Source organism: Phaenicophaeus curvirostris, chromosome 1 (genome assembly GCF_032191515.1).
Source record: "Phaenicophaeus curvirostris isolate KB17595 chromosome 1, BPBGC_Pcur_1.0, whole genome shotgun sequence".
Lineage (NCBI taxonomy): Eukaryota > Metazoa > Chordata > Aves > Cuculiformes > Cuculidae > Phaenicophaeus > Phaenicophaeus curvirostris.
Genome location: NC_091392.1, coordinates 139,226,723 through 139,251,711, shown reverse-complemented (window position 1 = coordinate 139,251,711; position 24,989 = coordinate 139,226,723). Strand labels below are relative to the sequence as shown.

Sequence of the window (24,989 nt, the reverse complement as noted above, 5' to 3'; positions counted from 1 at the left end):
CTATTATATATTTTCTGCATCTTTTCAATAAGCAGTGATGGGTGTCTGTTCTGAAAGCTAAATACATCTTTGTATTTTCTCTCACAAAAGATCAGAACCCTATAAGCACCATCTGGACTGCTTCTTTGTGTGTCTGTACTTTATGCAGATATGGTCTTCAAACAGCAACTGCTAAAACTCTATTGCAGCAGCAGACAGTGACTGGGTTCCTTATCCAGGAATCCTTTGAAGTCAAAAAGATCTGGATCAGGCCCTTCCTATGCTTTGCATAATAAAATTATTGAACCTATTGTGCCAGTTTTTACATGCCCTAAATGCATATCTATTACCTTATGTCATTTTTCTCCCATAAACTCTTACCTCCAAGGCATGCACCCATGGCCAATGAGAAGATTAATGGTTTCATAGGTAAGTTAACATCAGGATCTTTACTTAGGTTGAGAAGCACAGGAATCTGTAGTTTAAGAAGAAAAAAGAGATATTGAGGAGACATTATCCAACCATTACCACAGTATGAATAAATTCATTTAAGCAAACAACTTAAACCACCAGCAAATCCAAAGAAGATCTTGTGGGTTGCAGTCTTATTTTTTTTTAAATAGTATCTTTGCATCATATTCATGATCTATGTTCACTTTTCCCCTCTGACTACGCTAGTCCCATAAGCCAAACAGAACATATTATAAACATTAGGCCAAGCTGGGCACAGGTACAACTGAAAAAACTGAGGATTTCTTAAGGTTATGACTACTTCTTATTAGATCTTACTTGTTCAACAGGGAACTGACAGTGACCAGAAATCATTTCCCCCTCCATTTCTTGAAACCTAACGGACAGAGCTGTCCCCTCTTCTTGCTGAAAACAGCTATAAGAGATTCCCGGCCCTTCACAATCAAGATGGCTGTAGATCATGTGCCAGTAATTAAAGAAAATCCTGGATATTTTTATAATCTGAAAGGTCTGATTATAAAAATCTGTTGAGGAAAATTTGAGAAAAATCAGTGTAGCAAGCATCTGAATTCATAAGCAGATCTGGGCTATTTTATTTTTTATTCTAACATTATATTTACCAGATAATGTAGATTTAGTTCACTGCAAAATATTTTTAAGTTTTATGAATTTCTTTTAATCATTTTAGCAAGCAGAATAAAGCAAAAACACTGAAAAGTGAAATAAGGCTTGTAAGGAGACATGATAGACTTCATTAGGCAATTAGTATAGAACCCCAAAATACAGTAAGCAGGCTTTCTAGTAGCACCAGATATCAGTCAGTAACACCTTCCAAAGCTAAACAACTTTTATTTTAGTTTGGAAAAAGTATGTGAGTTCAACTTAATTGTGTAACCACTTGGTTTGAAAGAAAGGAGTAATCAGTACCTGTAAACATGTAATCAGCAAGGGGAGAGGGGATAAAGCTATTAACATGCTTTTAACATGTAGGGAAGCTTATTGGACCAAAAGGGAGAGAGAAAGAATAAACAAACATGGTACTGCAAGAGGCTAAGCAAGAACGAATTTATATAAATAACTGTGATATGTCTTAAAATTAACGTTTTCTCAGAGTCCAGGATTTTCAGTAGTGAATGTAGATATGAACTTTAATCACCCAGTTTGTAATTTGGATGTATTGCACACGTCCTCTTTAAGGGGTATGAACAGCTGTGTCCTGAAAAATGTTTCCACTTTGATGGCTAAGTGATGCTTACTTTTTCTAACCGTGTGTGTTCTTTTGATATGGAGGACTATACAGGCCTGATGAAGAACCACAGCCCTCCCCCCATCCCTACTGCCAGTGGTGTTAATCATCCCTTTTAAATCATCTAATTGATTGAGTTAATGTTTAAACAATTATTCTTGAATTATACATTGCCTGAAGATGTCTGTATCTACTTTAAGGTCCAAAGAAGGGTCAGCATGCCCAACATTTTGTCAGATTTTTTCCCATTAAACAGTCAGGAAAGATTTCATTTCTCCATAAAAACTTTGTTTCTTACAAACTATCGCAGCCAGAACATGATATGCAATTCAAAGTGCAGCTATATTTATTTCAAAACAATGTTGGTTTTCAGCATAAAGAAAATTAAACACAAATACTGAAATCACAGTAACCATCTTGGTCAATCTAAATAAAACATTATTTTCTTATAATTTTGACCAATGAGCCAATTATTTAGTTCCTCAGAATTATTTGCAAGTATCCTGATGTACTACAGTAACTCATTTGCTGCAGGACACGATCTGGAAGCATGCAGACTAACAACACTTCTTTAAATAAGATTCCTCCTTCTGTATGCCCTGCCCAGCACAGAAAGTGTAGTTAGGCAGGAGAGATGAAAATGATAACCCTATTTTCTTGCTGTAGAGGTCAGTCTTAAAGCTGTTGCCAGCCAGGTCCCAAGTGCTGAGCAAGAAATGCCATTTTCACACCCCACTGGCAAGAACTGTGTGGAAAGCAGAGCCCTATGGTCCCCCAGGAGCCTCCTCCCTAATTACTGCTCTATGAAGTACAGTGGAAGAGACAAGCAAAAAATAGAGATCCCAGACAGAAAGTCCATGAGGTAATTCTCTGTTAGGTATTTACAGCCGCATATGCATAATACTCCCATCAGAAAATTTGGTTCTTTGCTTAGTGAAGCAGCTCAATACCAGGAACCTTCAGTGTCCTGTAAAACTCTATTGACTGAAGACACAGAAGCCCCTCGGAAGAAAGCCACTGAAGAAACGTTTCAGCTCTGTGTTTCTTCTTTTAAACACAGATACATTGCAATGTATCAAAAGAAGTTTGTAATGCATTTTGTAATGTGCTTGAATCTCCTTTTCTTAGTTTTTCTAAGCCCAGTAAAGTATTTTAGAAGGCCAAATATGCACTTTACCCCACTGGTTTTATAGGACTTCTTTTGACATAGCATTGCTTTTCTTCCACTTAAAAGTGCTGTAAATTCTTTTTAAAAGATTTCATAGTAAATAATCATCAATGTTAAAATTATCATTAGTGATGTCATGCTCCTAAGTGCATTAATAGGCAGTAAGGCTAGATCAGGAATTTCTGCTCACATGAATGTCTGGTTTTGTGGCAAGGGACAAACCTTGAAATGTGCCTTCACAATACATATTTGTGTACGCTTAAATATGAAAGTTTTCCGTATTTAAAGAAATTCATCTCAATCAAAGAATAGCAGTAATAAGTCATAAAGGGAATGGAAGTTCTACAAACTTCTAATACATGCTCGTTTAAATCTAACTTTGTAAGTAACAAGTATTTCCAACAAGTTATACTGCACCGTAAGTTTCATTTTTGAACAATCAGATTAAAGATTAATGTAAAATAGTCAGTTAAATTTCTAGTGTTTCAGATAGAGGTATTTAGTGTTTGGTAGGAACGGTTGGACTCGGTGATCCGGTGGGTCTCTTCCAGCCTGGTTATTCTGTGATTCTGTGATTCTGTGATTTAGTTGATCCTTAATGTACACTACTTTTTGGCAAACATTATGGATTTTCCTGTGTGGCAAATGTGTGCCGCAGAGCCTCCAAAAGTCACTGGCATCTAATTCTTTTGATCTAAAGCAGGCACAAAGCAAAATGATTGTTCTAATTTCCAGCCCAAGAACTTACCTACTCAAAAAAAAAAGAAGAAGCTTGAACATCAGTAAGACCTCTTGAAACAATGTTGCAAAGCAATTACAGCCAAAGGACTTTTTTCATTGCTTGAACGTTAACATTTTAAATAGATGAAGAACATGCACAGGGTCAGTTACAAAGAAACCTGCCTCTCTGTTTTCCCTCATTCATGCAGTTACATGTTAGGCAACATATTTGAACTATCAACATCTTAAACCTCAGCTTCATCTACTGTTATGGATAACCTGAGCTCTAAAAACTGAAATGCAAAATATAAAAGGGTTAGAAGGGTCTCTTCCAACCTGGTTATTCTATGATTCTATGATTATCACATAGATTTCAATGTTTTTGAAAAGCTGAAATGGTTCTCTAATTCTTTCTGATTCAAACCATAAGCATTTACAATAACATCAGAACCACTCCAAGCTAGAATACTTTACAAACTAGGGTATAGTAGGCTGTGATACATATTATACAAATATCTTTGTCACATCCTAATTGAAACCAAGTCTTGTGAAGAAAATGTCTATAGTATATACTGTGGAAGTACATATGATATGTTACAGATACAAAAGAATAAAAATGGAAATATGTATATTATATTTTCACCTTTCACACTGTTTTTAATCTTGAATTAGTATTGCAAGTTTTAAAATATAATGGGATTTTATTACTGTTATAAATTATCCACTTTCCATTTTCCCTAGAAAACATAATCTATTAACAAATAATAATATTATAATAATATTAGAAATTAATTCAAACTCAAAATTATGATTCTGAAGGACAGTGTATTTCTTCTTACTCCTCTAAGCTCTCTAACACTCTGAGAGTTTTAGATAATCACAAAGCCAATTAAACAATAAAAAAAGAACAGAAGCTCAACTTTTATTTTAAATGGAGGCTTTGAAAAGAAAGTGAAAATGAGAAAGTTTAGGCCAGAATTATTTACACCGATTACTACTAAGCTAAATTTCATAAAACAGTTTTTTATAACAATCCTTGTATTTCCATTGTGGTATGCAGTTTCTTTTTGTTAAAAGTGGTGATATTTTTACATCTCAGTTTCATTGTCTACTTGTCAGAGGGGCTCTCCTTGACACTTCCCAAGCCTTGCTCCTTCCATCCTTGTCTGTACGAAAGTGGAATGAAGATCCTTGAATATTTTGCTTTCACATTTACTTTGGTACACAGGCTGCACTCTTTCTAAGTAAAACCATGATGACAGAGTTAAAATTTTCACACCTTGCTGACACAGCCTCTGTTTCAGAGCTCCAAATTACCAAAGAACAAGTTGAAACAGGACCTTTACCCTATTTACCTATTTTTATGACAAAACTTTCCCATCAGCATGGCATTGCACCAATCAAGGAGATGAAGAAGGAAGACTTCTTTTGAACCTATGAAGACCTTCTGTAGTACAAACAGAAATGAAGATTTACCTTATTAGATGGACCCTGGATATGTGGAGAGGAGACCACATAGGAGGGGCACTAATCCTGCTCCATCAGTGAGCAGGGGATGGCAGGGGCCTCATATAAAACAGCAAAGCAAAGCCTTCTCAGCTATTTCTACTTCTCAAAGATTACTTGTATAAAGTAATCACACACACATTGAGCAAGAAAAGTAATTTAGACAAGTTTATCCTGTACCTGTGCGGGACAGTAAGATGAATAATGTCGTAATGACCATTTTGTCTGCTTGTGCTAAATGACAATGAAACAGCAACTCTTATTTTTTATTTTGGGGATCTGTTGCTGCTCTACACCATGGGATTTCACAGCAGACACTTTGCTATAAACCACATGTGGTAAAGATGTCTTCTGTAAAAACTGCAGGGAATATGTGTTACTAGAGAAAAAAATATTAAGTTTCCCAAACTGCTGCTGATTGGTCTCTCTCTGCAGACAGCTACAGCCCAGTCTTACATTTCTATCAAGCACTGAAATGCCAGACATAGAAAACTCTTGTAGGGCAGAAGGCAAAGAATGTTCAAAAATAAAACTGGCACTAAGAGCATGAGATATATATAAAATATTCAGTTCTGCAAACAAAAAGCCTCTGATAGTTTTAGTGGCAATAAACGGTGGGCCAATAATCATGCAGTTTGTGACACAGACCTGTCAGAGACTAAGCCACTTTACCAGCCAGGTGGATAATGGAAATTTTTTGTTACCCCGTATTGAGGAAATAGTATATAAACTCAGCTAAAATGGGGATTTACTGTGACTATATTTTTAGTTCAGGTAATAAAAGAAATATATAAACAGATGGCTCCAGCATATGTAGCTGATAAAACATGTCAATTAAGCTAAAGAGCATATTGGTAATAAAATCATGTCACTTAACATTCTAAGGGCAGAAATCCACGGCTGTTTAAAATTACAGTACTAGGAAATTGTAGGTATTAAAAATTAATAAGTCTGCCTGTGAAGGTTTGTCAGAGTGAGTTTAGCCTGCTGGAAATGGAGAAGTATCAGAGGTTGATTAGAAGGATGCATAGAGCGTCACTGTGTGATTCCCCATATTTATTCTTCAGTCAAAAAAATTTGGATATCCAACATAAAAAAAAATCCCTTGCTATTCAAGAATTAAAATGTGTGAGACTTAATAACCAAGCTCCTGTTTATGAATTTATACACAGAACATTTTGTGGGTTTTTAAGCAGCTTCCAGATGTATCTATACATATTGGATTTGCTGCTGGGAACATAGTCCTTTCCGTCCAGTCAGAGTCCATGGAGTATCCCACAAAGCACTGCTGACTGGAAGCTACCCAATATTACTCCAATATACACAGCATGAGGCAAGACACAGGAAACTACAGACTTGTTAGTCTGACCTCAGTTCCTGGAAAAATTATGGAGAATATCATACTGGGTACTATTGAAATGCATTTAAAGAATAACACAATCATCAGGCAGTCAACATGTGTCCCTAAAGGGAAAGTTTTGTTTAACTAATTTGATATCTTTCTACGATAAAGTCACCCACCTAGTGGATAAAGGGAAAGTGGTGGGTGTGGTTTTTCTAAATTTCAGTAAGGTATTTGATACTGTCCCTCCCAGCATCCTTCTGTACAAATTGTCCAACTGTGGAATACGCAGATTCACAGTGCACTGGATGGAGAACTGGCTGAAGGGCAGAACTCAAAGGATTATAATGAATGGGGCTGTATCTCTCTGGTGACCAGTCATCAGTGGTGTTTCTCAGGATTCAATTCTAGGACCAGTCCTGTTCAACATATTTGTCAATGATCTGGATGCAGGAGTTGAACACCCCTGTAGGAACATCTCCCCACTCCTGTAGGAACAAAGCAGTACGACTTTCTAGGCACCCTTGCCATTGCAGTAGTTTTGCCCAGTCAGCTGGAGGCTCACAACCAGAAGATCTGGAACTGACAGGATTGTGTCATCCCTGGAATATGGGACATAAATCACAGTATACTTGCTTTTCTAATGCACAAGAGACACCACTGGCATCCTTGACTATGAGATGTCATCAAGCCTTTCATGAACTCTGCGTGATATTTCAGGAATCTTCATGTAAATGTCAAACAAGTTGTCACCCTATGAACTTTGTTTCCCCTAGCTCTTATTGGTCAGTTAAGAGCAAGTTGGGGTGAGCAAGTCCACTATTGGCAGGGGTCTCTGATGCCACTCTCCAAAAACTCTGCTGAGTCAGAGCATACAGCTAATATCTATGAAACCACACAGATTTTTAGTATCTGTGGGTTCAAAAAATGGGAGAAATTGGATGGGTCCTACATCCATACCCAGCACTTGATCCATCAAAGCTATGACGACTGCAAAAATCACAAGAGAGATTGCTCCATTGTCATGCAGACATTCGTTCACCACTGAAGGTGATTTATGGAGCACCCTGGAGGGACGTGGTATGTCTGTCTCAGATTATTATGAGAGTAAGCTCAGCTTTGACACTAGAACCTTTTGCCCGGAAAGGACAGGATCATTCATGGCTATATCATACCTGGGCCCCATACTCCTGTATCACCAGGGCATATAAAACCAAACTCATATATAGAAGCATGTCAGTATGATCCTCTGCTTCTAAGTGTACACTTGAGGTTGACCTCCAAGCTTTTGCTCCCACTGGGAAAATGTGTGAATAAGTGAGTGAACTATGTGGTGGAATAAGTGACTTTGCTATGTAGATTTTTACCTGACAATAATAATCACAGCTTGATTCAGTAAACAGCAAGTCAACAAATAAAGGAAGATATAAGAAATACCTGTGGCACTTTGTGTTTATGACGCACACACACTCAGTCCCCAATTCACAAAGAGTTATTCTACAATAGAGCTGAGCTTAATATATGTAATACTTCTCATCAGGAGTTCATAACTTTGATATATGTAGTGATAAATAGCCTTCTAAAACAAAATATTGCTTGTTTTAACAGTAGGAACAAAGTGCCAAAGAAACAAAAAGAATTTTAAATGAAAGTTCATACAAGCTTACATAAGAACTTGAGACTTGGCAAATTTTCTTTAAGATTTTTTCTAATGTAGGATGAGGAAGACAAAAGTACAAGCCCATTCACTGAGCTAGACGATGCTAGGTCACAACTTTAGTCTGCCGTATAAGATATTAATGTCTTAACACCTCGGCTAATGACTGTTTTCATATAAATAAGAATATGCCTGCATTTTTCTTTCTTTCTGCTTCCTCTTTACACTTATATTTAAAGAAAAAAAAAGTAGCACTCTCTTATGTTCTGCCCAGTGCAGAATGAAAAATTTATACCTTTTAAATATCTAAAATGTTGGCAAGGATCTTTTCCTGTCCATTGCTATTTCCCTTCCTCAAAGATACAAAAGAAGTGGTCTTCAAGCATCCCAAATTATTCCCATATTTCAGTCCCATCCTCCAAAACACACTCCTTTAAAAGAGGATTCCTTTCAAAACTCATAAAAAAACCTTTGGCCAATGTGCATGTGAGCGCTTTTTGGTAAAATCAGTTTTCATAGACTAACTGAATATAAGGCAAAATATTCCAAGCGAAGATTTCTTTATTACTGCTTAATAGTCCTTGAGGTTTTTCTGAGAGGTGATTCATCCTGAACCAGTCTTTCCCTTCATGCTTATTGCTTGCAGATTGTTGCTGTTAGTTGTTATAATTCCACAGGAAACACCATGCTAATTAAACCAAAATACCATATTAACATACAATTACAGAGCAGTTGCAAATCTGTCCAACCTGTCATATGTTCTATAAGAAGAGTCTAAAAGGTTGACACAGGTTAAGGTGGACATGATCACCCAACACAGTGGCAGAAAAAATTATAGTTAACTGACAACGTGCTGTAACAATGAATCATTCCTATGGTATAATGGTATATGGTATTGCACTTCAAACAAAGAAATTGATTGAATAAACCTATCTGCTCACACCCTAATTTGTAGTAATTTGATACTCTTCCGATACTAAAACTCTGTTGCTGATAAGCATTTGTTACGCTTAACATAATTTGCTGGTTTTAATTATATAAGTAAGGTAGCAAAAAAAGATTCAGGTGTTAAAAAAGAGTTAGAATAATTACACAGTGCATAGAGGGGAAAGGTTAGTACCAGTCACTGGATAGTTACAGTTTCCATTAAAGACAATTTTACTTTTCAGCTACAGATGTCAATATAAGAAGAAAAGTGCAAAAATACAGCTAAAAATTGCACCTAGTTCCATAGCTAACTTAAACTTCTGGGACCAGTGGCCAGCACATAAATAGTATGAATAAACTTGTAATAATGATTCAGCCTCAGGGGATAAATTACTACAATACAACAGAGGTCAAAAAAAAAGCAGATTGTAATCAGCAAGCTCAGCTTCCTTCTCAGCAAGGGGAGGAGGAAATGTAAATGCTGTGCAGACCCTACCATTGTAGCTGTGAAGGGGATATTGTCGATCACAGAGGAAGCCAAAGCAGACACCCAGAGCACTAAAATGATGGCCACTGCTAAGCGCTGGTCCTCAGGAACCACCTGGAATTGAGAGAGATCAAATTACAGCTTTGACAACATCAGTGTTGCTATGTTCCTACACTGGCAGAATTGCATGTTCTTCACAGTTTTAATTTGTCAATATTTATTACTCCTTCAGGCTCTGAGATAGGAAAAGCATCTTGAAGAAAACAGCCTAATATTTAGTAACACAATTATTGTTCTTTTTCCAAGATAATTTGAACAAATAGAAATACAAAGACTGATACTTCTAATACTCATATTTACATTTCACACAAGAAATAAACTGTACAGCTATGAATTTTCAATTTCTACTCCTTTTTTTATGAGTTTTTTTTAGACTACAGAAAACACTTCTCTTTGCATTTATGGCTCTGTCTATTCTAGCTGTGGACAGATACATACATATTCAATATCACCCACAAGTTATGACATGATCTCTTGATATTTCTGATGTGGGAATGCAACAATTAACGTTAAAACAAAAATAAAGATATTATTCAGTATTACATTGGAGCAAAATTATTTTCCTTACTGGCTTAAAAGTTGTAAATATTTTAATCATACCTTTATTAGCAAAGCTGTCTGTTCTCCTATATAGTCTATTAAGTGCAGATGAGCCAAAGCCTAAAAAAAAGACGTTGATATCAACTCATGAAGTATTTGATATAGTTACATTTTTTTCAGAGATGTAAGCAAATTTACTTCATTCACAAGATCTTGGTACTCATCTACAGCTTCTACAGTAACTTCACAATTACTAGAAAGAAAAGACTCAGCAGGAATTTGTAGCTGTATTTGCAGAAGTGGGTTGGTTATGCAGAAATACTGGTGGGACTGCCTAAGTCCATGAGGCTCAGGAATCAAAAGAATAGCTGAAATTTAAAGATTACCTTATTCAATGGATATATACCTTCCTGCACACCTGAACAAAACTGATTTTAAACCAACTTCCCCAAACTCAAAACATAGTTACAAGTATATGATGTACGTCAGATGAATTCAGGCATCTTGTTCTCACTCTCAGATGAAGCAAAAAGAAAGCAATTTTTTTTTTCTGTTAAACAGCTTCCTGAGACCCATAGAAAAACATTACCCATCTGCTAAACCAGGACAGAGATCTTAGGTGAATGAAAATTGGCACAGAGTCAGTCGGACCTGAAAGTTAGAAAAACGAGGTCTCCAATGCCCTAGTCAGGCACTTGAACCACAGAGAGAAGCCTGTATGTATTGGGTTGGGGGACAAGCTGGGACAGGAGCTCTATCCTCCCCATTATAGCCATTTCCATTTGTACAGCATACCTAGATAGTATTCTATACAAACATGGCAACTACCATGGATGAAAAGACATGGGCCAGACTCCAGCCAAGTAGTGATTGTTTTGACCTCTCCTTGGACAGACAGAAGCCTTCACACCCCAGGAGAATGATCTATTCCTTCAAGCCACTAGGTAAAAGGGTGATTTTAACTCATAAGAGCTAACTTTTGATTCACTTTGGCTTCGTTTTCTTTTCTTACATGTGTCCAGAATGAAGTACTATTTTCAGGTTGAATGGGGTATATCTATTATATTTTATGATTTCTCAGTTTCTCAGGGGAGAAAATCACATCGTTTTTGCTTCAGTCTGAACCAAGGCGCTTGGCTTTCTTTCAGTTTTTCTGCCATGACAAAGTATCAGCCAGCTGAGATGCCTCACTTACTGATACCATTCCCACATAGAGCTGCAGAAGTCAGTATTCACACAACACAACTATGTATAAACTGCACACCTGGCAGTCAGACAGAACCCTTCAGAGTGGAAAAATACTATTCAGCTCACACACTGCCAAATTCTATGACAGAGATGGACAAAGATCCTAATAGGCACCAAGTAGTGTGTTATAAAACACAATTACATCAGAGTGACAAAGGGGCTGTCATTCACATCAGAAGTTCCTGTACCTGCAGGTTGTTTAGGCGGCAGCTGAACACTAGTGGTTTGGGTATCACCACATATTAAATTTGGTCCAGAAATTATATTTCCTTTTATCAATGCAACACGCAAGAAAAGGTAAGCTGACATTTAAAAGATGCAGCATGCAGAAAATAAGTGATAAAACTTTTAAATACATACATATAATCCTTCTGTTGAAAAAAGGATTGTTTTTTCATTACTTTAATTTCCCAGGAGAAAGATTCCTAAGAAATTAATTCTTGTTGGTAATTTTAAGTTACTATTTTCATTCTAAGATATCTGTGTTTCTTTACCAACTCAAAGGTTATGAAAATTACTTGGAATTTATGTAAAATAAATATTTGTAATGAGCTGCAATATTTTGTCTGCAAGTGCTTTGCATTCAGTCTTTAAAATAAACTTTTAAACACACAATTGTCTGCAATAAGAGCTCAGAGTGACATTCATGTAACATCTCTGCATTATTATTTACTTATCTATTAACACAATATATTACTTTTAGTAATGTTCAAAATTTGTTCTGGAATCCAGACATGGCATTACAAATGAGATTTTCAGGACAGAGGGAAAGGAGTGAAGGAGATGTACATTGCCCCCGCAAGACAATCAGTAGTTCATCAAGTTAGAAATGATCATAGAATCACAGAAGCCTAGAATCCCTAGGTTGGAAAAGACCTTTAAGATCAAGTCCAGCCATACCTGTCTACTAATAAATTATATCCCTAAGCACTTCATCTAATATATTTGTAGAAAATTTTTTTATTATCTTTAATTATCTTTCACAGAATTGGCCTGTCTGAGTTCTAGTTGGGCTTTAGCCCATCTGATTTTCTCTCTAAATGATCTCACTTCATCCCTCTAGTCCTCCCAAGATGCCTGCCTCTTCTTCCAAAGCTCATATACTTTCTTCTTTTTTCTGATATCCATCCAGATCTCTCTGCTCAGCCAAGCCAGTTTTCTCCCCCACTGGCTCATTTTCCAGCACACACGGTCAATCTGCTCTTGCACAGCCAGGATTTCCTTCTTAAAGAGCATCCAGCCCTCTTGGGCTCCTTTGCCCTTAAGGACAGTCCTAATCACATAACCAACTTTAGGACACCTCTACCATATACAGGCCAATTGCTTTCAAGCATCTAAGTGAAGGTCAGGAATTAACACCCTGCCACTTGCATTCTCTGAGGTAAACTGCACAGAGGGTCTTCTGGATCTTCCTGTGTAGTTTGAGAGGAATAAGTATTGTATCAGTAACTGCTACCTTCAAGCATATTGGCTCCTGTCTGACAGTTCAAAATAGAGTTTTACTGCAGAAAAAATCATGTGCCATTTTATATCAAAGTTGAATTTACACACAAAAACTTGCGGGAAATTGTCTCATGGACAGTATGGCATGTTTTTAAGGGACCTTAAAGTTGTGAATAAGTTGTAAAGATTAACTACCTGAAGGACACAATAGAAAACAAGAGATCTACAAAGGATTTCCTACTTTTTCACTGCAAAAGATCTACCCAACTGAACTGATAAGCACCCAGAAGCAGAACCTCCACGAGTTCCTCCATGGCTCTAAAACTTAATACACATTTTCCGAAATTACTTTCAGCCTAAGTCCCACATAGGTATTTAAATGGGCTTCCTAATAGGAAAGGGAACATAGCAGTAGGAAATAGCTCCAGACTGGGAACCATCCAAGATGAAAGATCATTAAAGGGCAAAGAGTATGAGCTGACAACTGCTGAGTGCCTAGCTTGGGGAAAGATTTCTTATACTTCAATGCATGTCTTTGTTTTGACTGTTTCTTCTAGACATTTTTAATCTAAAAGAAAGAAAAATGCCTCGGCAAGAACTATCATCTCCTGCTAATACAAAGGGTAATAGATTCAGACCAAAATTAACATTAACGATACTTAGAACATTTTCCTCATTCATTTATGCCCAAGAATTTCATCTCTCACTTTTTTTCTTGATTATCTGTACAAGTTTATTTCATGACCTTAAACTGCTTCTATTCTACACAGCCAGGAAAAATATTCTTTCATTAGCAAACTATTCACTGGTGACCTGAGAAGCCATAAAAACGAAGTTCAGTGAATTACAACAGTCGTATCTGAAGTCTGGGAGTAAATGGCAAATAATTTCACTATGTTATTGTGCAGTCACACAGCACTCAAATCAAAACTGTTCAATCTTAGCTAAGACAATAAATACATCAGGGAATGCAACTAAGAAACTGTTATAGCAACTGCAGACAAAATAATCATGGTTTCAATATGAATTCCCTATAAGAGCTAGAAAAGGCAATGATATACAGAGCTTCATAATACAGCAAACCAAAAATTGCATGTACAATAGATCAACATTTCCTGATTAATTTTAGACCTACTAGCCCTCAAACAAGCTTCCTAATGATAATCAGAGCTTCCATTCATATTCTCAAAGGTTACAATATTTTGACTTCCAGTCTGGCATTAATAAGAATTAGCCGAATTATTCATTGTTTGTATTTGATTCAAATTTTGTCCCTTTTAGTGCAAGTGATTCTTTTTTAATAGATCACAATTTACAAATTCTTGGCCTCTTTGCAGCTACAGGGGGGAGGATGAAGGGAGGAGGTTGTGCATGGAAGGTTGTTATTATGGGCTTTTCCCAGGCTGTTCATTGAGACACTTCACTAGCCATGGCAGTGCCAGTGGTTACTCAGGTTTTATCAGTCACATTGCTACAACATAATTACATCATTCAAACTGAAAACATAGCAGCTGAAAAATACCAAGCATTGTAAGTACTGTGGTGTAATTGAGGTATAACTGACAAGTAAATGTGGGTATTTATTCAAAGAATTTTCCAAATATTTGGGGTAAAAACAAATCCTCTCAGGCTATACAAAAGCATCAAACAATAAATAAAATGGGATACAAACATGGCTGGACTGTTTCTGGTCATGAAGCAGACAAACACAAAGAAACTACACGGGCACTTCAAGTACTGAACATCTTTTTAAATTACAATTGCAAATTAAAATTCAGTGATATTCCTTTCAAATCGTACTCGCATGAAATCTATTGAGCTTTTTGGTAGCCAGCATGTAGCAAACAGAATCAGGATGTGATTTTCAACTGTGATTTATTCTTGTTCTTTTATTTTTCCTATCACTTGCCTAAATAATTGCAAAACAAACACAAAGAATACATATAAACTATCTGCACCTATAGGCAGTTGACAAAAGTGGAAACTAAAATTCCAGTTACATGAAAATTATTGCATCAGATATATTCAGCAAATGCAGCAGAAGGAGAGACAAACAGTCCAAGCTTACAGTGCAAATTTGTATCTCAAAGAGGTCCAGCCAACTTTCACCACTCTGAAGCTTCTCTCTGTACTGTCATGACTACACTCAATCTACAATATTCCAGCAGGATTAAATCTGCAGAAGGCCTCTGCCCAGAAAAATAATTCACATTTTAAGCCAGTTTTAGAAATCAGAGAATCTTACCTCCATGAGTACAAACAACGCTGCAAAGAAAAGGAGGGTCGCCCATTCAACTCTGTTCAGTATCATTTCAAAATCGTGGATGTCTGCTAGCACTAGCAGCCAAATGGCTCCAAATATTGCAATCCACCCTGCACAAAAAAAGAGAATAACACTTCACATTTCACAGGCTTGTTATGTGCCACCAAGATAAAAGTTACAGCATTGCATTTTTCAGGTCCTCTAAGACTCACTGGCTATGTGTTCTACAAGATAAACAGAGAAAGGAAAAAGTTCTTTAAATAGCAAAAGAGGCTCGTTACAGACAAGATCCCTCTATACATCCTGGAGTGTTTTAAGACACATATTTTGGTGAGTGATTGAGAGAAAAATGCAAATCAAATGCACAATCAGCCAGAGAATGTAATTGGTGAATTTTCTGTCTGAGCAAGGCTCACTTTCTCTTTGCAGAGTTAAAATACTTTCTGGAGTTGTTTGATTCCTCTGGCACTTTTATCTTAAGAGAAATAGAATGGCATTTCAAGCATGAAACAAAAGGGTTTGGGATGCTTATTTCCTCATAATAATGCTCCTCTTTCTGTCCATGTTCTTTATTTTTTTTCCCTGAATAGCAGGTATTTTTTTAATATAAAAAACTAACATACATAATTTAAGTGCTTTTTAATGGCATGCACACAAAACATCCCAGCTCTTCAAGTTATTTTTCTCTTTACAGTGACTATTTCATACAACTTATGCCACTTTATATATTCACAGTCCAGGAAGTGATGGATTCACACAATTGCAGTAAAAATGAGGAAGAAAGAAGAATAAAAGTCTTCACTGGTGAATTGCTTCAAGTCACAAACTTATAGTCCAATAACAAATTTAACTTAGGAAAAATAGGCACCTGCTGCAAGGCAGATGGATGAATAAAGAGAGCCCTCTCCAAAAGCCGTCAAGAACCACAGCTGTAAGAAAATTCAAAGAAAGAAGACTGATTCATAAAAGTTTAAGCCATTCAATTTATAGCTTGTCTATACATGCTTTTCTATTAGGTTAAAAGAAGCAAAAGCCCCCAAATCATCCAATAGCTTAAAATAAGAACATAGTCCATTGAAATCCTATTTAAATATAAAAATAAAAAGCGACTGAAGGTTCTCCTTGTTCATGAAGCTGTTACCTTTAACTGTTTTCTCAGGAATAAACTGTAGCAGCACATAAGTATTCTCTAGTCAAATAATTCGTTTTGGTCTCTCAAGTACATTATAGGAGCCTTCAGTGACATATTGTACTATTCAAATGAACGTTTCAGGCTAACTGTGGTCAGTACAGAATATCTGCTCAAAATATTGCAGCTCAGCGCGGGCAACCAGACCTGCCCAAAAGCTGAAACCAGCAGCAGAGGTGTTGCCTTGGCTGCTCTGTTTGGTAAGGAGAGCAAAACCAGCTACCCTGATACTAGCTGCAGCTTTCATGCTTTGATGGCCTTGTTTTCAGCTACAGTATTTATACAGCAGTGAAATCATACTTCTTGCATTGTTTGGCTCCAAATACAAAATGCTCTCCTGACTCTTGACTCTTCACCTGATGACCTGTTTCTTTCCTCTCAAGCATCTCCAAGTGCCATCTCCCCAGTTCAGCTCTATTCTTGATGCCCCTAACATGGTTTCTGTCCTCTCCACTTGGCTGAAACCATATTTTCCAGCACTAGAAACAGCTTCTCCCTTCCCTAAGCCTCTCCCCATGACACTTCTTGAAAAGCTTTGACACAATTGGTCACTCTAGTCTTGCTGTTTACTTGATAAGCAGCTCTCACAAGATTTTTTTCTTTACCCTGGTTCAAACCTAATCAACACGTTGATGAAGGGCTAGGAAAAGTAACAGTTTGTCAGCAGAAATACCAACATACTGGTGGAAACAAAGCCATAGCTAAGAAGAGAACTGAAAAATGAACAAATTTCCTATCCCAAATTTCACAGCTTCAGGTCCTACATTGTTCTCAATACAGATTTTGATTAAAATACAATCTAAGTGATTCACTGGATCTGAAAACTATGTCTCACAGCCAGCTCTGCTCACCTCCAAAGATGGGAATGCTGCTATGCTTCAAGCTGAGAACGTGTGTTCCCTGCTTTGGTCACAGTGATCTAACCAGAGTGTGTGGTTAAAAATAGCTCAGGCATGAGCATCATACTGCAAGGGAGGAGGAGAGCAAAAACAGCCATGAAAGGGAGCAAAGTTGTAATAGCTGGTCCCTCTCACAAGTCTCTCACTAAACTCCAGCAGTGAGGTAAAGCTGCCCTACCTCCCTTCAAGGCAGCCACGGTCTGAAGGCAGATTCTCCTTTAGCCATCCTTTGCCCTACAGGTTATGAAATGCCAGGGTGAAAGCCAGCCATACTGTCAAAGCACAGAGAGAGATGCCAAGTGCTAGGAAAGATTTAAGTTTAGCTGTATGAAGAGGAAAGCTGGATGAAAGCTGGACGTGGTGCATTGGGGTAAAGCATGCATATACTTTCTATTGTGTGGAATCTCTTCACAAAGGCTCTTTTTTGTTTTTGGAAAATGAAAGAAAGTGCTGGGTCACAACCATCTCAGTCCTCCAAATTTTGCAAGGGGCTGGAGCAACTGCCCTTCTTTAATCCCAAACACATCCCTCAGAAACCATTTGTGTGGAAAACCCACTCTTGTAGCTTCAGGTATACACAACCTTGCTTCTCTTCTTTCCAAACTACTGGCAAATTTTCTTGTGAAGAATGACATTTTTACCACCCAGTGAAAAAAACCTCTAGAACTGTTCTAAGAGTGGTAATGCTCTGTACTGCTCAGAATGAGTGCTGGATTCTGGCAAAAGCTGAAAACGGATGCAGGTCTTTTGTGCACTGGACTCTAGATTGTGTGTAGTTTGAATGTTGAAATGATGAACGTCATATAGAGGATCCTCTGAAAATCCTTGATAATGTGACTCATACTGAAGGCAAATCAGACATTGCAAAAATAGTTACAAACCACATGGACTGCAGTGCTCCAGGAGTTTCCAAAGCCGCAAAAGGGAAGAAGGAGAGAACTGTCAATTCCTGTCTACTGACTGTCAAGTCTCAGCTGTTCTGAAGTCCAGTAAAGAACAGTGGGCCCAACTCTGCCTTAAATAAATAAAGATTATAGCAATTCCTGTTAGAGGAATACTGCAAGAGGAAGTAGATGTGTGCAGATCGGTAGCTTACTAGAAGGATCTTGCTGCTATTTTGTACAAACGTACAACATTACATTTTGTCACATTCATTTTGTATGCAAGTACAACAAAGCAAAGAATTAAAGAACAGCAATTTCTCAGTAGTTCGGGAACAATGCATGATAATATCTTGGCATTATTTCTACCGTCTGCCTCCAACAAAAAACAAATCAACTAGAACATGCCATATAGAGATAACAATTACGTGCTGAAGCTAATGAAACATGATTGACTGGCACAAGAGGTGGATAGAGACAGGTATTTTCTAGCACCACAAGTGTTATCAGCACGTATTAGCTCCATGCACATGGCTTTGCATGGGACAACAATGCCCTACCTTACAATATTGTTCCCTGAGAATATGGAGGGGCAAGGGACATGTTCTCCTGCAGTGCTCTAGTAAGTACAGCTCAAACACATCAGCTGCCAGTTCTGGTTGCATAGAGCTTATTTCAGTCTACACACACAGTCTGTTCAGAGCATATTTGGTTTCCTTGCTATACCTGCAAAGAGGAGATACAGTTATTCATGTCTGAGAAGGAACAAAGAGAAGGGGAGAGGAAGGAGGAGGTCTCTCAAGGAATTTGGAGGACTTTACGCAAGATCTCCATTCGTGATGCCTTTTAGTACTACAGTTTGACTTCAAGCCCTCTTCAGCTGTATGAGAGCAAAGTCTTCTGGAACCTGAAGGCCACAGCAGTTGATGTGTTCCATAGTTGCTTGAATGACTGCTGAACTGCTTGTCAGAGTGAACTACAAAGTTAAACGTATGGCAGCATGCCTTTCTAAGTGGGCAGGTTTTCAAAGACTTTTCCAGTGACAGTGAATACACTGTAGAAGTGTTTTATATATTTGGGTAGGTTTGCATTTGCCCTGGATTCAATTTGAAGGTATGCCTGCCTTCCTTTCTGAAGAACTGAAAGTATTAGGATACATTAAAGACTGTCTTCTCTACTCATTTATTTTCCAGTTTACTGGCCCACAAAAGATAGCCAGGAGGAAGAGAAATAAAAATGATTTAAAAAAATAACTTGTTATTATTATAGTGAAAGAAAAGCTCATTTATAGTTCCACACACCACTTCCTTTACTGCCTTTTAGTGCCTCTATTTCACAACAATTGATGTTCTGGAAATATAACATGGAGAGAAACTGAATCTAACTTCCATTTTTGCACTGAGACGGTACCTGTTGAAGACAGTGACAGTTTCTATTTATTTTAGGAAAAATAAAATTTTACCATAAAATGCACTTTGCAAATTTCTAACGCATTCTTCACAGAAAGTACTCTGCTTGGGACCAGAAAAGGATACAGTAGAAATAGCTTGAGTGCTTTGCTTTTCTCAAACGCTTTACCCAGCAGGGAAAACCACCTTTGGAACAATAAATTGCTCATGATGAGTATACAATTGCAATCCTACTCAAAAAAAAAAAAAAAAAAAAGCAATAACCCTTATTTTTTAAATAATCAAGAAGAAGAATTTGAAAATAGAAAACAATCTAATAGAATCAAATAGAAGTCTAGAATATGTGGGAGGAATTTAGAGGAGAGAGAAAGAAATGAAAGAAAAAAATTACTGTGTAATCTCTAGGCCTTTCAAAGGCTCGTTAAGGATTTGTATTCCTTTAGAAGAAGTAATTTTGTCTGACCTACTACCAGCTGAAAAGCATAATAGGCTGCCTCCTAACAATGTGAACATGTAGACACTGTATGTTCTCCTGATGTGCCCAGAATTTGAAATAATGTCTTTATGAATACTGAGAGTACAGTTAAAATTCACTTTCATGGTAACTAAAATGGTACTTGAGGCACTTGCAGTGAAAACCAAAGCCAGGATAACATTGCAGGATCTCAATGCTGGTCTAGGAAAAGTTAAAACTCCACAAATCTAGGACAGGTAGCAACTGGATATCTAACAGTCCTGCAGAAAAGCCTCAAGAAATACAGTGGATCAGAACTGAACCTAATGGCCCATTGAAATACAGAACTAGAACAATAAATGATCAATCCCGTGAAGCAACCTTTGCTCTTTTCATCCCCAGTAAACCCTGAGAAGATATACTTTAAGAATGATATGTACTCATTAGGAAGTCCAAGACAGAGAAGTAGGTACAAACAGCAGCCTGAAAAGTTGGCTTTTGAGGAATCATTTAAAGAATCCAGGATATTTAGCTCAAAGATAAGCAGATTAAATGGGTCTTAGCAAGTCTGCAGGCTTGTACCAGGGTGTTCCAGAGAGCAGAGAGCAACCTGTTTGCAGCAGCAGTAGTGGGAAGAACAAGAGGGAGGACAAGGTGAAATAGCAGAGAGGAAGGTTAAGGCTGCACTGTATTCAGGGTCAGATATTTATAGTGGCTAAGAAATAAGTAGTTTTCTAAAAACTGACTAGACCATCTTCTGCCAAGTGAAAATATACTTCTATATGAAAAGAATGGCATTGACGCTGATTCTTTAAACACTTGTCACTGAAAAAATTATGATATACTTTTTTCAGTAATCTTAACAATCCTCTATATATTAAAATGACCACAGCAAATTTTTATGAACTGCAGAAGCCCTTTTAGCCACAATGTCCATAACAGACTTACCAGCTAAAACCTATTTGGCACTTACCATTAAATATTTTTTTTTACATAGTATGTTATAGAATACATGAGGAAGTAAAATCATCATTGTGTTCCAAGAGCTTAATTAGAAGTCAATTCAAATGACCTGTAGGTTTCGGGGGGTTTTTTTGTTTTATTTTATGAGGCATCCCTTAAAATATATATTCTAAAATCATTCTGAATGTTTATAAGTAATTCTTGCTTACAACTGATAAGCATTGGTTTATGTCTAATTTTTTTAATATATAAAATTATCCTTGTGGTGGTCTTTTGAAAAGTTTCTTTTCATAGGCTTAACTTCATAGAAATCATTTTCAGTTGTTCCGTGCTATTTGTAGCACCACAGTTTAAGGCTACTCTTCGGGGACAAAACTGTAATGGTGACATTCCAGAACAGCTTGGACCACAAGAAGAAATATTTGGTAAAATACAAGTGAATTGAAAGGACATGTAAAAAGATGATGCAAATTATAATTCCATATACAGGCAAAGGAAACAGAAACTTATGCTGATAGAAGATGATTTCAAGGTTAAAAAACAGAAGTGTGGCATAAAAAAAGGAAGCAGAGGAGTAGCTGCTTTGTAATCACAGATCAGTACACAGGCATTAGGAAATGGAGGGCTGCACTTTGTTGCACAGAAATAATATGACGAGGTCAGAATGCAGAAATCACATTCACAACTGCACTGCAATGTCAACACCTAACTTTGTTAATGCCCCAAACACAATTTCATAGATGAGGTAGGATGGATAGAACACTTTGAGAAAGCAACCCTGAGCAGAGATTGCTATACCACTGCATCTACAGAGAAGATGTGTTGACAGATATACAGCTGTCCATACCGCACCAATACATAAGTCTATAAAATTTACAGAATTATCTCAGTAAAGGTCACTGCCAACAAACACAATCTACTGTCACAGACTTATTGACTCTTGTGAACCAAAAGTAAATTGAGAAGATGCAGATATCAAGATCAAGGAAAGGTCAACTTCTCTAAAAGTAAGCAATAAGGCACAAAAGCTGCACTGGCAGATACAACTGTTGCTAATTCTAAGGTTTTCTCCTCAAGTATATAGGCAGCTAGAAGGACAGAGGATATTTACCATGCTTAATTGTATGTTTATAAAGATAACTATGCAATTTCAAGGACAGAATTCTTTTGAAAACTATCCTGAGAGAATTTAAGGCTGCAAGGATCATAGAAAGAAGAATTCTATTTTCAGAAATGAAGCGTTATGCTGCAAAGGAGAAAAAAAACTAAGATTTGGACCAGATTTTCTGAGTCCAAGTCAATGATGACTGCTTAAATTTAGCTCCATTCCAACATCATCGCTATTACAAAATAGTTGTCAAAGGTATTTTTGACTCATATTCATCTACAGTGCACCAGGTCTTTTTTTAAATAACTATGAATTGAAGATATATTAAAACTCTTAGCTACAACTATGTTCATTTTCATTTTAAAACAACAGTTTCTGTCTTCATGGTGCAACCAAATCTCCGAGCTATATACTTAGAGGCCAGCAACTCTGTTCCATGCAGTGTTTTTCTTGATCTCGATGTAAAGTACTAAACAACTTAAATCAACACAATTGCATGCCAAAACAGATGGAATAGTAGACAAATAAAGCAAGAGCAGGGAGGCAAAGAGCACTAAATGTGGACAAATATGCCAAATTCCACTGACAGTTGTAGCTGATAACCACCTGGGGGAAAGGGTTGTAGACTAGCCACTGAAGGCACAACTGCAGGACGTAGGAGGGTCTCCACAAAGGTTTGAGAGCATTCAAAGAGGAATGTCTAGAAGAATGGCTCTAATTTTACAATATTTTACCAGATTAGTCTGGACACACTTGTCAGATGTTAACAATGTGTTGCTCTATTTACCATTATCACATCAGGAACTAAAGAAACCGCTTCAGTCATGGAAAGCAGTGTATCAGCTTCATGTAGGTGAAATGTTAATGGAAAACAGTTAGAAAAGAAAGAAGTTGCGACAGACAAGAGTGCACAGAATGAGTAATTGCAGTTAAAATGTGATACATAGGGTGATACCAAAGGCAATATAACAGTGGTTAATTATAGATGATAGAGCAAACTTAGCAGATGGCCAACACCTATTTTAGGGGTAGCAAAAAGGACAAGAATCAAGTATGTAACATACATACAACACAACACATACAATAAAATCTGATCTAATGCAGACCTGAAGATCAAATTTGAAAAATTTGCTCTAGAAAATGTATAAATATGGGCTCAAGCAAACCCAAGCACAAGGAGGGAGAAACCATCAACATAAACCATATTCACCTCCTGGGAAAGAGGAGGAAGGCAGCCCTATCATGCTCATCTCAGCAAAGACCTGAAGATATCAACATTTTGTTGTGACTAAAAAAGCCTAAAATTGTCAACCCTAGCACCTTGCAGAGCATGAATGGGTGACCCTAACATCAGAATATAAATGGTAAATACTGCGAGTATTTGCGGGTTGTCTTTTTTTATATGTAAGAGTTTTAACTGTATATTTTCAATGAGTTTTATTTTGTATTAATTAGATAATTTGGACTGTGTTAGTATTATCCTAAAAAGACTAACACTAATTGGGGTTTTTTGTGTACACTGACACAACTTTTAATCAGACTAGCAAGGAATTCTTAGCTCAAGATATATTCTTTTTGCCCACAATATCACAAGCATAACAATGCCACTGATACTTTAGAAATGGGAGCCTACTGCTGTACACAGAGAATACATGTCTAATCCAAATTCTTGGGGGAACAAAACTATCTACTTCACTGAAACGTGTGAAGGAATTTGCAGGCAACCACAGATTATTCAAGCTGATATTATTACTTGCATAGAAAACATCCATAAATGTTGTTTCCCTGGCTTTGCATCTGCTTCCTTAATTTAATAAACCACATTGGAAAGGTTTACAAAATTTAAAAAAAAAATATACAAGGGGAAATAAGAAAAGAAAAAATATTTTTTGTGACAGGTAGAAATACAGATGATAATTGAGTATCATTTGAGCAGATACTTAGCAGTCAATATCTATGAGTTCTCCCCAGCTAAAAATGATGAATATCACAGATTCTAGATAATCTGAAGATAAATGTTAGATTCAATGACTAATTAAAGAGCAAATGTGCACTTTTTACACTGAGGTTCTAGTAATATAAGATCTGAAATATAGGACATGCTAAATTTAACAACGTAGGTTTGGGCATTAAGCCTGTGTTTTCTTAAATCTATGTCATTTGCCAGTTTTTATAGCTTAATAGCTGTCTGTCTCACCAGGATTGTCTTTTTCTTAAGCACTCAACCATTACACAACATCTTATTAAATTGATATGTTTTTCCAAACATTTTATAAAATGTTTGAAAATCTCAGTAACATTGAGTAGCTCTATAATGAACCTTTAATTTTATCTGTCACACAAGTCCACTTGAAACCAAACATTTCCAAAATATGAACGCTTTCTCTTTTCCTCCCTCTCTATGGGTACAAACACTTAAAATTTGAGAGCTGAGTTTGTTTCTGCACATATTATTCTATTAATTGTAAATAGTGGCAGATTTATACAACTCCATCATCATACAGGCATAACACAGTTTAATCCATTTTTCATTGATAGTAGATAAAAGTTTCAGAATAACAATTCAAAGTGTAAAAATAAGAGCCTTAAGGATGCTTCAGTATTGACACCCCTTTCAAACTAATGGGATCTGTCCACACCTTTCTCAGCCCTGTGCTGCTTCTCCAGGACCATTCATAAATCTCTCACAGAGCTGTGGGAGAGTGGTTCAAGTTTAAAAAGTATTTTTTGCCATTCTAAAGAAACCTCTTAGCATAAGTTCCAATGCACATACACACTCTGTTGCACATACCAGATAAAAACTGCAGGGAAATCTTATCAGAGATCTTAGGCAGCTTCCTACGCTGCATATTCAGAAGAAAACCACACAGAATGCATTTATTTCATCTGTGCAATTATAGCTCTATTTTACTGTATTACACTAAATAATTTAGCAAAAGATCTCTCAAGTTTCTGTCATTGTTTGCAGCACTGTTAACTCTTGCAAAATATGTTACACACGTTGACCCTGCCAATCTGTCTCAAAATTA

General features: G+C 36.9%; 1 protein-coding gene across 1 annotated transcript in view; it reads right to left on the bottom strand.

Moving 5' to 3' along the window:
• The window catches only part of OCA2 (OCA2 melanosomal transmembrane protein), a 188,637-nt gene that overhangs the window by 49,118 nt on the left and 114,530 nt on the right, over nucleotides 1-24,989 (bottom strand). The window contains exons 19-22 of the mRNA XM_069876050.1: nucleotides 15,040-15,167; nucleotides 10,164-10,223; nucleotides 9,513-9,617; nucleotides 361-454 (exon numbers count right to left, since the gene is read on the bottom strand). Of these exons, the coding sequence (XP_069732151.1) occupies nucleotides 361-454; nucleotides 9,513-9,617; nucleotides 10,164-10,223; nucleotides 15,040-15,167 (387 nt within the window). The remainder of the gene's footprint in view (nucleotides 1-360; nucleotides 455-9,512; nucleotides 9,618-10,163; nucleotides 10,224-15,039; nucleotides 15,168-24,989) is intronic.